Source organism: Cynocephalus volans, chromosome 2 (genome assembly GCF_027409185.1).
Source record: "Cynocephalus volans isolate mCynVol1 chromosome 2, mCynVol1.pri, whole genome shotgun sequence".
Taxonomy (NCBI): Eukaryota; Metazoa; Chordata; class Mammalia; order Dermoptera; family Cynocephalidae; genus Cynocephalus; species Cynocephalus volans.
Genome location: NC_084461.1, coordinates 217334215 through 217347652, shown reverse-complemented (window position 1 = coordinate 217347652; position 13438 = coordinate 217334215). Strand labels below are relative to the sequence as shown.

General features: G+C 42.3%; 1 protein-coding gene across 4 annotated transcripts in view; it reads left to right on the top strand.

The window, feature by feature from the left end:
- Positions 1-13438, top strand: part of COBL (cordon-bleu WH2 repeat protein) — a 295923-nt gene that overhangs the window by 80955 nt on the left and 201530 nt on the right. For all 4 annotated transcript variants that reach the window (XM_063088248.1, XM_063088250.1, XM_063088249.1 and 1 more), the window contains exon 2: positions 6127-6330. In XM_063088248.1, the coding sequence (XP_062944318.1) occupies positions 6127-6330 (204 nt within the window). The remainder of the gene's footprint in view (positions 1-6126; positions 6331-13438) is intronic.

The window sequence follows — 13438 nt, the reverse complement described above, 5'->3', positions numbered from 1 at the left end:
CGAGTAGGGGCTCTTCAGTCTCTGTCCATCACTCCCTGCCTTCTGCCCATACCTACCTGTGCCTGGAACCATCCCTACCATCTCAAAGGCAGCCCATCTGAAGCCACCCGATCATCTCCTCCAAAAACATCTCTGCCTGTTCTGAGCCTAGTGCTAGACTCAGGGAAAGAAAACCCCAGTGGTATTGTACAGTCCTGGCCCTCCTCCCCGGCCCCTCCATCCTCACTTCTGTGGTTTCTTCTAACAATTCCCCCTCTGTGCAACCTCTGCACCCCCAGAGTAGCCTTTGGTTCAGACCTCTGGTGTCTGCAGGCCCTGGGCTGTTCTGCTGACTCACGTGCTGCTGCCTGCAGCCTCTGCGTTGTCCTGTGTCCCCGGCTGCTGCCTCGTCGTGGTCTGCTTGCCCTTGTTCTCATACTCCATCAGGGCTCCCTGCTGGCTAGCGGGATGCATGCCCCCGGCCGGGCACCCCCCAGGCCTTACCTCCCCTGCAGCAGTGGGTCTTCTTCTCTCACAAAACACACATTTACTCCACCCGGGCCCCAGCCCCTTCTCAGTGATCATTTAGGCCTTACCCAAATATTTGCCAGATACCGATTCATTTAGAACCCACCTGAGCACACGCCTGCCAGTACAATGAGGGCAGGCGTTCTATGCCCTAGGTTAGGAGGATCAGATGAGCCCAGGTATATTAACAACCCAGATGAAGAGTGAAAGTGCTGTGTGGCAGGTAAACTCAGCGCAGATATGCTGTTTTAATATCTTCTCCCATGATGGGCATTGCAGTACTTATATTTTTTTCCAACATACTTCTTCCCACCTGGGACTTCTCCTGTCTTCCCTCCCGCATCTCTCTCTCTCACACATCTCTGGTTTCTGCTCGTCCATGAGACTGCTCGAGGCCTCCTCCTTAGGTAGACAACCTCCCACTGCAATCTGCCCAGATTTCTTTTCCCTCCAAAATCGTCTCTCTCTTAAAATGTTTATTCTGCAATCTCTGTTTCATTCTGTCTTAAGTTGTTGTAAGTCCATGATGTTCCTTGGAGGCAGGAACTGGATATACTTCAGCTTTGTCAACATCATCATCATAAGTATTTTTAAGAACCTGCCAATACGCAGAGCAGTGTGCTACATAGAGAAAATACAAACAGCCTTACTATGGTATTTGCTGCCTTCCAGGATGTTAAAAAAACAGTTGAAGTGAGGTACCTACCTTGTTACCTGAAGAGATTAATAATAATGGGGAGAGGAGGAAGGGCATATGTATCCAGTATTCAGGGCACGGTTTCAGACAGTTTTCTCAAACCGGGGTCCTGCACTCACGTGCAGACTCAGAGCAACTGAAGACAGTCTCTGAATTCACATGTACATCAGGCATTAATTTTGGTGTAAGAAACTTTCATGGGTACTTCTCAAAATAGGCACTTGTTATTCTGTGAAATAAAACACAAACCTATACATTTATCAACATGTATATTAAATGTAGATTTGTATAGTACCTCCATTGATTTCATCAAATGATGCAGCCATAATCATAGCATTTTAATGTTTAAAAAGGGGCCTTTGTTGTAAGGAAATGTTGCAATCCATTATCATAAACCAGCTCTCACCTATTCAGATTTAACTGGTCTGTGATTGGATGTTTTTTAAGCTCCCCAAGTGCTTCCAGCTGGAGAGCAGTCATTGTAGAGGTCGCTAGTCTTGGCCATATGTGTCCCCAGGTCTGGAGCAGCCAGGATGGCTTCTCAGAAGGTGTCGTTTTGAGCTGTGACTTTGGGAGCAAAAAGACATAAGGCAGAGAGCATAGCAAGGCAGAAGCCACTGGGGGAATTGGTGGGTTTCCAGGAACAGTGAGCTGTGGACCAGTTGTCAGAAGAGAGGAGACTGAGGACTGGTTCAAGGTCGGGTCCGCAGAGATGTTCAGATTCTTCAGAGCCTGGGATGTCGTTCATGGCCCTATAGGGGACACATGTGCTGTTTTGAGCCAGTAGGTCCGGTGGTCAACCAGTCCAGATGGAAGCACACAGCTGGTTTTTACTATCAGCATGTTTAAGGCATTAGCAAGCCTTTTTTTTTTTTTTTTTGAAAAAGAGCCAGAAATTTATTTTCTTAGTATGAAATATTCCAATTTTTAAAATGTTGGCTAACTTAAATGTGTGTGCACACATGCAGACACACATGCAACCCTGTGCTGGGCAGGCAAACGTCCCTAGTGTCCTTGCAGAGTGGACCTCTGGTAGGTGCATGCGTAGGGGTGCCACGTGCAAGGTCAGGCATAAGGAGACAGACAGCCCTCAGGGTCGGCTCTTGGTAAATACTCTGGATGGAAGGAATCTAAGTAGGCACAGAATGATGGAGAGGACGTGGGCTGTGGGAAGAATGCTTTGTTATGCACCTCTGCGTTTGGGTATACCGTAGCAGTGAGGGTTTGGATGCTGTGGTGACGGCGGAGTGGGGAGGGAAGGGTGGATGAATGCTATCACAAGGGTGACTCTCGTAGTCAGAGACAGATTGTTCATTTGGAATAATGACAGGGGCAGTGGAAACCTCTTCCACCCCTGTCAGTCTGTTGCTCCTGTCACAGTGCTGCCCTAATAAATAAACACATCAGCAGTGGCTTCCTGTTTGACTCAGTGTCTTCTGAAAGAGTTCGAGCCTGATAAATTGGAAAATCTATTTATTTCCCAAAAATGATAAACTTTTTTTTTTTTTTTCCAAAAGCACCTTTGGGAGGTATTGCTAATAGCAAGTGGGCTGCTCAGAGATGGGGCTTCTCCACCCAAGGTTGGTTAACTCTAGAACCTGTTTCTCTCAGCCTTGAGTTTTCCATCTCTAAAATGGGGTGAAATCTGTACTTTCTAACAGAGGCTGAAAATGTAGTGGTTAAAATTTCAGGCTCTGGAACCAGTTTGTCTGGGTTTGATGTCAGCTCTGCCTCTCTGTAATATTGGGAGAATGTGCTCACACTGCTTATTCATAAAATAGAAACAGCAATAGTACCTCTTTAGAGTGATGTAGTGAGGGACAAGTGAATTAATAAATATTTGGCCCATAGAATAATGCAATATATGTTGACTGGTTTTTTTTTTTAATTTCTATAAATTGACAGGAAATAAATATGTAATGGATAAAAATATAACATAAAAATTATAAATATTATGATACAAATATAAAGCTTTAACAAGAAAAAGAAGAGAATTTATTTATACCTACTTACCATAGCAGAGGATGAGACTGGATGTTATTCCAAAGTCTTGTATTAACCAGCATCGTGAACATCAGTAAGTTTACAGTCTCATCTGAATCTCATTTGCTGGGGTTTTTTTTAGGTATTTTTAAATGACCTCTTTTATTTGACAAGTAATACATATACATATATTTTACAAGAATGCATTAGGAATTCTAAAATAGCAAAACATATGTCATGCCACCCTTCATCCAGAGGTCTAGTTGCTAATTCTTTACTCTGTCATTCTAGACTGTTTTGTATGACCTATTGCTATAAAGTAGATTTCTCTTTAAAAATGGACTTTTCCTAAACAAGTATTTTTTTGAACCTTGCTTTAAATTTTTTAAAAAATCTGCACTGAGCATTTTTGCACATCAAATTATATACTTTTAAAGTATATTTAACTGATGCTGATGTAACATTGTGCCATAATTTGCTGGATTGTCATGTATTGATGTACAGTTAGATTATTTATGTGTTTGATGTGTTTGTTTACTGATGTATGGTTAGATTATTTGTGTATTTATTTACCATTAAAAATTATGTTGTAATGAGCATCTTTGAGCCTCCCACAATGAAGTCTTGTGGGATTATTTCTTCAGGATAAACTTCTAGAAATAGGATTTTTGTGTCCCTGAGACCTCATGTCAAAACACCTCCAAGAAGACTGCTCTGCAACAGAGTCTAAAGTGCACCCAGGGCTCAGGTTGCTTCTCGTGGATCTTCTAACTGGAGTGTGGCAGGAGGTGGACAGGTGGGCAGGCATGAGCCCTGTGCAGTCAGGGATCTGGTTTCCATCTCTGCCCAGACACCAAAGGATTGTCTGCTTTCAGTTGAGCTAGGAGTCTCTCTGAGACTCAGTTTTCTCCGCTGCAAAAGATTTTGAGGACTGGATGAGGTAAACTTACTAAGTTTTTTATGAGCATAGGTCCTATGGAATGTTAAGTTCTGAGTAAATAGTAGCTGTTATTATGATAAAATACCCGGGGCCTATATAAAATAAGGCCATTATATATAAATAAGTACATACATACATATGCAAATATACATATGTAAACAGATACATATATATTCTATATATAAAATTCCTATGTAAAATAAGACCCTTATATATAAATAAATACATACATATATACATATATATGCACACATACATGTGTAAACATATACATAAATATGTATTTTTACATATAAAATTAAATACCATATAAAACAAGGCCCTTATATATAAATAAGTACATACATACATGTGCACATATACATATATATGTATTCTATATATAAAATAAAATGCCTATATAAAATAAGTTCAATTGCCTTTTCTGACTAATCTGGAAGAAGCAAGAATTTCTAAAAGTGCTGTCAGAGTAGTGGCTCATTGGCAGGTGTTTAGAAGTCTCCTGCAAGGTGACTGAGCACTCAAAGCACAGTCCCAACAAGGTGTAGACAGACAGAGGGACTGTGTGCTGATACTACAACACCTGCCCTGCCAAACAGCCGCATCGGCCACACTGGCTGTCGATGGGTGTTGGGCTGATGGACTTTCTGGCTGATTTTGTGCATCTTGATATGGTCCCTACACATCCTCCGTTTCACAGCTCTGTGGATTCTGGATCTTCGGAACAGGTCGTAGCTGTGGAGCTGGGGCAGGATTTAACAGACCACCGGACGCCTCCAAGTCATCAGTCATGAGGCATGGTTCCCCTCCTCCCTGCCCCCACCTACTGCAGTCCAGGAGGGCACGGCCAGGACACTTTGCAACACCCACCCACATCCTGACCGGGGACCTGAAGAAAGCAGGGTTGTGCCGCTCCCAGATGGCGAACACGTCTGTAGGGAGTTTCTTTCCAGGAACACTTTCAAAAATGCTTTCTCTATTTTTTTTTTTTAACTTGCTTAGTTAAGGGAGGATATTATATCTGTTAGCATTGAAGCGTGCTAATATACTGATTTTATTTTATTTTTTTATTTTAAATTTCTTTTTTTTTTTATCGTGTACTGATACGTACAGTGTGTTGTTTCAATACATGCATATACCGCACAATGACTCACTTGGGGCAGATGCTTAGTTTTGTACCTGTTAATTATCCCTTCTCTTCCGCTTCCTGGGATTCTGGTAACCATTATTCTACTCTCTACTTCTATGAGAACCACTTTTATTTTTTTTAGATCCCACATGAATGAGATCATATGGTATTTGTCCTTCTGTGCTTGACTTCACTTAACGTGATGGTTTCCAGTTCCATATATGTTGCTGCAAATGATAGGATTTCATTTTTATTATAGATGAATAGTATTCCATTGTGTGTATATACCATAATTTTTAATCCATTTATCCATTTATGGACATATAGGTTGATTCCATCTCTTGGCTATTGTGAATAGTGCTGTGATAGACAGGGGAGTGCAGGTGTCTTTTTTATATTTTCATTTCCTTTGAGTATATACTCAGTAGTGGGACCGCTGGATAGTAAAGTAGATCTATTTTTGGTTCTCTAAGGAACCTCCAAACTGTTTCCACAGTGGCTGTACCAATTTACATTCCTACCAGCAATGTAGGAGGGTTGACCTACTGATTTTAAGAAGGCCATGAAACTTGGAAGGCATTTCTGAAGAGACATACATACTTATAAGAATGAATTGTTGGTTGCTTCAGTGGGGGGGAGGGGGAGAGGCTGGGTTGGGGACACGTAGAATAATTGCAATTTGAGGTGGTGGGCATGCTGATAGTATTGATCCAAACATCCCATCTTAGGCACAGGTGCTGATGGTCAGCTCTGTGTCCCGTGAAAATGTATAATCAATAAATTTTTTTTTTTTTAAAAGAGAATAAATTGTTATTAGGAAAACAGGAAGACTGCCACTTCGTTCATCACTCTGTGTTGTCACTTTTCAAGGAGGAAGATGAAGGCTCGTGCTCCCCCACCTCCTGGAAAGCCAGCCGCTCTGAGTGTTCACGGGGAACAGAACCCTCCCCGCGACATGGCCCTCGGTCCACAGCAGAACCTGGTCCACATGAAGGAGGGACTGCGGGACACCACCGTGGACGTCACTGTGGTCCTGCCCAGCGGGCAGGAGAAGAGGAGTGTGCTTAGTGGGAGGTAAGAGGCCGACACCCCAGGAATAGTCACTGTGCTCCCGTTGGCAAGTCTAGGGAAGAGAGCTAGAGAGTGGATGTTGAGGTAAAGCACTTTGTCCCACATCAGGTCTGACTCGGGTCCTAGGAAACAACCTACGACAACCTGCACTGTCTCACGTGGAATGAGGTTATGCTAACAGACCCAGCCGTGGCCCACCTGAATCTGCAGGAGAGCCAGACTCCACAGCTCACTCCCATTCAAGGGTAGACTCAGAAAGAAGAGCAGGTAGGGAGCCCCACAGCAGCCCTGAGCCGGTGACCAGCACCCCCGGGCTTGGGCCAGCGCCCACAGGCCGCCACCCGTGTCCTCGGCTCTGAACTTGCACAGCCAGGAGGAGGCCTCCCAAATTAGTTGCTTAAGTGTCCAGTCACATGCTGACCTGCAGTGGTCTAAACACAACTGACTGTCAACTTTTTCACATGAAAACAACTCAAGTTTGGGTTAAGGAATAAAACCTGATCCATGGATTTCAAATTTAAGAGAATCAATTTCCAGACCCTCCAAGCCCACAGGTACTCTTCTTAGAGCTGATTAGCCTGTGACCAGATCAGAGCTGATCGCAGGCCACGTCATGCACAAACAGGCACAAAAGAAACATCGGCAGAGACTCCTTCAATCCCAGTGTGAAGAGCTTTATTACCGGGGGGACTTCAAACTTTATGTTTGGTATTGATCAAAATACAAGATATCACAACTATGTTGTTTGATCAATTCTGTGCTATTATGGATAATTCAATTTATAGTTAAAAATTTGAACAAAGTCACAGGAAAAAAATTTAAAAATCAAATGTTTGTACATGTTTTTATTGTAGAGAAGTCTGATAGAATGACCAAGTACAAAAACTTTCAAGCACAAAAAAAACATGTTTGCATAATTCTGACGCAGGAGTGAGTTGAAGTAGTATTTCTAGGAAAACAAGAAGAAGAAGTTATACGAAATGCTTAACTCTTAAAAAGCAGTTTGCTCGAGTATTTTATGGATATGGTGGAAACCACATCACTCTGTGTTTTTATTCTCATGGATAAATTTTAAAAAGTGATGCAAGACTTTTATTTCTAAATATCAGTGTTTAGATTATACCTGAAATTACCTAATCGTTTGCAACTAGTTTATTAGTTTATTTAATTAATTTATAATGAAATTCTAGGTGGTCATTTGAAATTGTTTTCAAAATTGTTTTATGGGATACATGAACAAAAATTTTTAAAACATTTTCAAAATTGTTCTATGGGATATGTGAACACAAATTTGAGGAGCTTGCTCAGGGTCTCTTTATATAGCTAGGACTGGAACTGTTGAGTCAGGGGATGCAACATCTTCAGCTGTCCCAGGTGGGGAACCAAACTGTTTTCCAAAGTGGTGCTGGGAGTGGGGGTCCTCCTTGCAGCTGTCAAAGTGACAGAGCTCAGGTACAATTACATACCTGCATTGGATCAGTGCAGGAGGTTCCCTGGGCTTGAGGCCCACAGAGGCCAGTATCTCTTACAGCATTTTCCTAGGCCCAGCTCCCAGGGTTCACACATGAGATAATCAAGTTACAAGAGTTTCTGTGTGCTGCTTTGTTTTACAGAGTAATCATCGTCCTTAGTACACTTTTCCCATGTAATTTTATAGTGTAAGAAGTGTGTCAAATTATTATAGTTTTAAAAACTAGTTCAGAATATGCATGGCATTTTACCAGTGAATATATTGTGGTCTATTTACCATTCTTATATTTGGCCCAATTTCTAGTTACATGTATTTTAAGAAAATGGTATTGTGGATCCTGTCTTAATACTGTAATACCGGGATCCAATTTTACAAATGCATGAAGATAGAATGGCTGCCTGACAGTAAAAATATTATTTTGAAAAATGCTTTCAAACTCAACAGTTCTTCTAATTGTATCTTTAATTTCTCATTTTTTCCTTATAAAGTAAATATTTCCTTATAAAGTAAACACAGTTTTGGAGTACAGTTGCTGAGAATAGGTAACTACAATCTATTAGTAACAGCAACCTTAGAGATTAAATATTAAAATAACTTTATCTTTTCTAAGTAGTAAATTATAATCCATTCTGCAAAGTTTCCTGGAGAATGAATCAGAGCAGCAGCCTGTGAGTACCTTAGATGGGTCTTCAGTGTGATAACTATTGTGGATGTAGCACTCTTGCTTCCGGAATTGGTTTTATATGTTAAACTTTTTAATAACACAAGTGTGTGCTAATGTCAGATTCTTGTCCCTCGATTAAAGTAAATCTACTCTTTTTCATCAATGTGGTTTCTCTGTTCTGTTTTAAACAATGGGTTTAGTAAAGAACATGCCTACCTTTTCATGGGATAAGCAAGGAATTTATAATTTATAGCCAGACCCTTAGCAATTGTATTAGTCTGTTCCTGTTGCCCATAACAAAATACATGGAACGGGGTGATTTATAAAGAAAATGAAATTTATTGCTTACAGTTTCTGAGGCTAGGAAGTCCAAAGTCCATCTGGTGGTGGTGACAGTGACCCAGAGGTCTCACACTGCAAGATGGTGGAAGCAGAGAGAGCAGAGAGAGAGAGAGAGAGAGACCCTCCTCTTCTTTTAAAGCCCTTAGAACCACGCCCTTGACCAACATTTTTAATCTATTCACTACCAGATGGTCCTACAGTCCAATCACCTCTTTAAGGCTCCACCCTTCAGTTAACAGAATAGGATTTCCCACTCTCTTAACAGTCACAGTGGGGACACTAAGCTCCTAATACATAAAACTTGGGGGACACAATTTAAGCTTCGTTGAGTTTTGGGGGGACGTCATTCAATCCACTACAAGCATGATTCTCACAAAGAAGAATCTTTAGTAGTTGGATGCTGATGATCCAAATCAAGGTGATTGTTTTTTTTTTTAACTTCTCTTGACTTTAGAAACATAAATAAAAGTCCAAATCTGTTGCTACAGATTAAAATACAAGAATCCATGCTCTAGGCTGTTCTTAAGGAAATACTCTGGCATGCCTTAGGAAGTGGTGGTACCTGCACCCCACACGGCTGCTGGAAGTAGGCCACCAGTCCCATCATTTTAATTGGGCACAAGGAAAGAGAAGAACTTTGAAAAGACAATGACCTCAGCCAAAAAGGAGCTTCATAAAAGCATGTCAGGCATTTAGAGTGTTGGGGCTGTTTTGTTTTGATGTGGTCAGTTAGTCATCTCAAGGTTGGTGCACGCACCTGGGGACTGGGGGCAGGAAAAGGCAAGACTTTCCTTTGCAGAACAGAGGAAATATCCCCCGGTGTTCAGTCCTGTGATTCTGCCTCTACGGGCCATTGAGCCCCCTTTACAACGACAAGTTCACACATATGCAGGGATTTCTAGGTCTCAGTCTTTGTAAAACAGCACAGGACTTTCACAGTGGCAGGCATTGGGCCTCCACATTCCTTCTGTAGAGAGCTCACCTGCTCCCAGATGCAAGGGAAGGGAGGCTGGTAGGGACCCTCACCCCTGGATGTCCCATGAGGTGTTGATGGAGCACACCTGTTGTCTGCTGGCAGCTTCTGCGGGGCTCGTGGCCTTGGCCTTGCTCCCAGGGTGAGCTCCTGGCCCCAGGGGCTGAAGAAAGTGAAGTTAGAAAGGGCAGCTTTGATGCCATGTGCCGATGAGTTGGCCAGAGGAAGGCCATTCTCAAAATAATAGTCAGGGTGGTTTAGTTCTGTCTTCATTTGAAGAATACCCTTTTTAATTTAATTTATTTTTTTCATTGTAAATGTTACGGGGTACGGTTTGTTGTTTTAATACATGCATATATTGTATGATGATCCAATCAGAGTAGTTAGCATAGCTGTCACCTACACATTTATCATGACTTTGTGGTTATAATATTCTAGATCCTCTTTTCTGGCTATCTTGAGATATATGATACAATATTGTTAGCTATGTCACCCCAGAGCACCAGTACTTATTCTTCCTGTCTAACTGTGACTTTGTAACTTTGTACCAGTCTACAACCTTTCCCTAGTCTCCCCTGCCCCTTTTCTTTTCCTTCCTCTGGTAATCACTATTCTACTCTCTATTTCTTTTTTTTTTTTTTCTTTTTAATTTATTTTTCTTAAGTGGTCCATGATAATTGTATATATTTATGGAGTATAGTATGATATTTGGTATGTTCATACTGTGTGCAAAAATCATATCATGGTTCTTAGCATACGCATCACCTCAAACATTTGTCACCTCTGTGTGTTGGGAACTGAAGAATACCCTTTTAAACAGAATGAGTTCCTGGGACACAGAGCCCTTGGTAACAGGAGCTAAAGGTGACTCTCCTTGAAGAGCCTTTTATCCGAACACATAGAATGCAGTTGGTAGTCCCAGTCCTACCTCTCCATTTCTGATGACCATCTCCCCAAACCTCCCCGAGATGTTTCTGCCTCATTAAGGCTTTGTTTGTTTCTTTGGGCTAAATGCAAGAGAAGCTTAAAAAAAAAAAAAAAAAAAAACAATCTCTGTGATTTGCAGAATGAGATCATTAACATCCAATTACTAATATGTTTTCTTTATGAGAATCTTTCTTATGAGGAAATGACAAGTCTAAGGGGCTGGCTAAATTATAAACAGCATGTTTTCACTAAATCAACTGTTTAATAGTTCACAGAAGGTGCTGTTGTTGTTTTTGATATTGAGGTTATACCAATCATTTAGGGGGGAGTCTTGTTTTATGTGGTCTTGATGGATTAAAAAAAATATGAAAATGTCATTAATTCATTAATCAAAACATACTGAATTGCACTGGGAAGAGGAAATCTCAGCAAACAGAGGAAATAAATAGCATTTTAAAATGCCTGGTTTATGTAAGAAGCGGGTAGTTGAATATGACTTGAACTTAGGCCGAGAAAGAGGAGGTAGGTGGGCCTGGACACTTGGCATGGCCACATCCCAGAGAGCCTCGATGGTCTCCAACAGGACTGCCTATTCTGCTGGGGACAGGAGGTTCTATTCCAGCACTAGGCAAGTCACAAGAAAACCGCTGTGTCAGAGTATTAATTTTCTTCACACATAGAAATAGTTTTATATTAAAAGTAGCATACACAGTTTGCATGAATTTTTAAGACAAACGCTAAGGTGATTTAAGGGTAACTGGACTATGTCCAGGTCCCCCAGGGTACTCATTAACTCATCTGCTGAGTGAGAATCACATAGAAAACACCTAATTTGCTTATAACCTGGACACGGAAGGCTCTAGATTCTGAAGTAAGGTGGCCTCCAAAATACTGATGAGGCCAGAGTTAAGAAAGAGCAAAAGTTACCATGGTCAGCAAAGGGATACCTTTAGCACTGAACCTAACCAGCACACACTCCTGTATGAGATCACATCTGTCTACACCTGTTCAGGTAACTCACCTCATTCATCACTTCTGAGCAGGGGGACTGTCAAGTCTTCCTGGGTTCCCACCCTCTGCACATCTCCTCTGTGTGGGTCAAGGGCCTCCAACCAGCACTGTCTTATAAACGGCATTACAGAGTGAGTGTCTTCAGAGAAGGCACACACTCTGTAGGTACAGCAACCCCCTGAGGTCACATCTTCAGACCCTCTGCAGACTGGGGCAGCTGCCTGGCCACACAGGCATTAGGGTTTCCTGAGGGTGTGGCCAGCTCTCTGGGATTTGACACCGTCATGCTATCTGTTGCTCTAGCATCTACTGTGGGTTCTGTTTCTGAATGACTTTGCTTCTGACTTGCATCTGCGAGTGAGGCCTTATTCCTGGTGCCTGCATTGACAGTCATGAGACTCAAGCTTCTGTAAGGGGATCCTTGCCGGAGACCCCAGCCTCAAACCTGCAGCTCTGCCTCTGGCTGAGAGACTTACCTGGCACTGGGCTTCGTCGGGTCACCTGTCTCTTCCTGGACTTTTTCTGTGTTCTGCCCACATGCTCCTGCATGTAGGGCCTCATCTGTATGTCCTACCTGAGGAGGACCCTGCTGGCATTTTGCAGTGCCTCTCTGATGTCATGTTAAGCTGTCAGGCTGGACTTTCTCCCAGAACTTGCCCTGACTCTGTGACACCAGAGTTTGCCCCACCCAGAGCTTAGGGCCACATGCTGGCCTTGGTCTTGCACCAGAAACTAGGTCACATCAGATCAGTTTAATATTTGACAATGAATGCAAATTAACTTTTTTTTAACATTGTGTCAGGAAGTATCTACCTTAAAGTAATCAATCAACACATATGTATTAAATATGTATATTATGAGTACTTTGAGTCTAGTGCTTCTCAAAGTGGGGTCCCTGGACCAGCAGCATCAGCATCCCCTGGAACTAGTTAGAAAAGCACATTCCCAGCCTCATCCCAGACCTGTTGAATCAGAATCCCTGGGGTGGGGCCCAGCAGTCTGTGCTCCTGCAGGCCCTAAACTTTCAGACTGCATGTTAGACTTTGAGATCCCCTGCTGCAGTGCATGCCTTGGCTCTGCTAGATGCCAGGGTTCCTTGGATGAGTGCACGGTCCTAAGAGTAAGCCCAGGGTCTTGGTGGGCTACTGGCAGGAAGCAGGGGCTATAGGAATGATCAGTGTAAGCACCTCAAGAATGCTCCTCAGCAGCCTTATCACAGATGAGGAGAACTTACTGGTCAATTTCCAAAGTGTTCGGGGTCTGAGGATCTCATAGGACAGGCAGGCTTGTGATTTGGATAGAAGTCCCCTTGGTTTGAGAGGAACAGTTCACTAATAGGCCACAGCTTGATGGAAATAGGATTTGACCTCTCTGACCTCCATGTCCCAGTGGTGTGTTCCCCAAACAGCCTCTTGTTGTCCTCTCTAGGTCCGGCTATCTGTTGGGGTTTCTAAAGAACCACGTATGAAAGAGACCAGATTTTTTCTTACTGAAGCCACGGACTCATGGAAAAAAATTTTTAAGTCTACACATGTTTGGAAAAATAATACTTTTAAAAGAAATATGCATAAAAATTCTACTCCCTTTTTAAATTTAAAAACAGAAACCACAAAAAATGCCAAAACATTAATTTCACCTCTGCATTGTGAGTACTTAAAAGATATTTGAGGAAGAGAGAGGAGAAGAAATTGGAGGGAGAAAGGACGTTGAGGAGGAAGGGAAG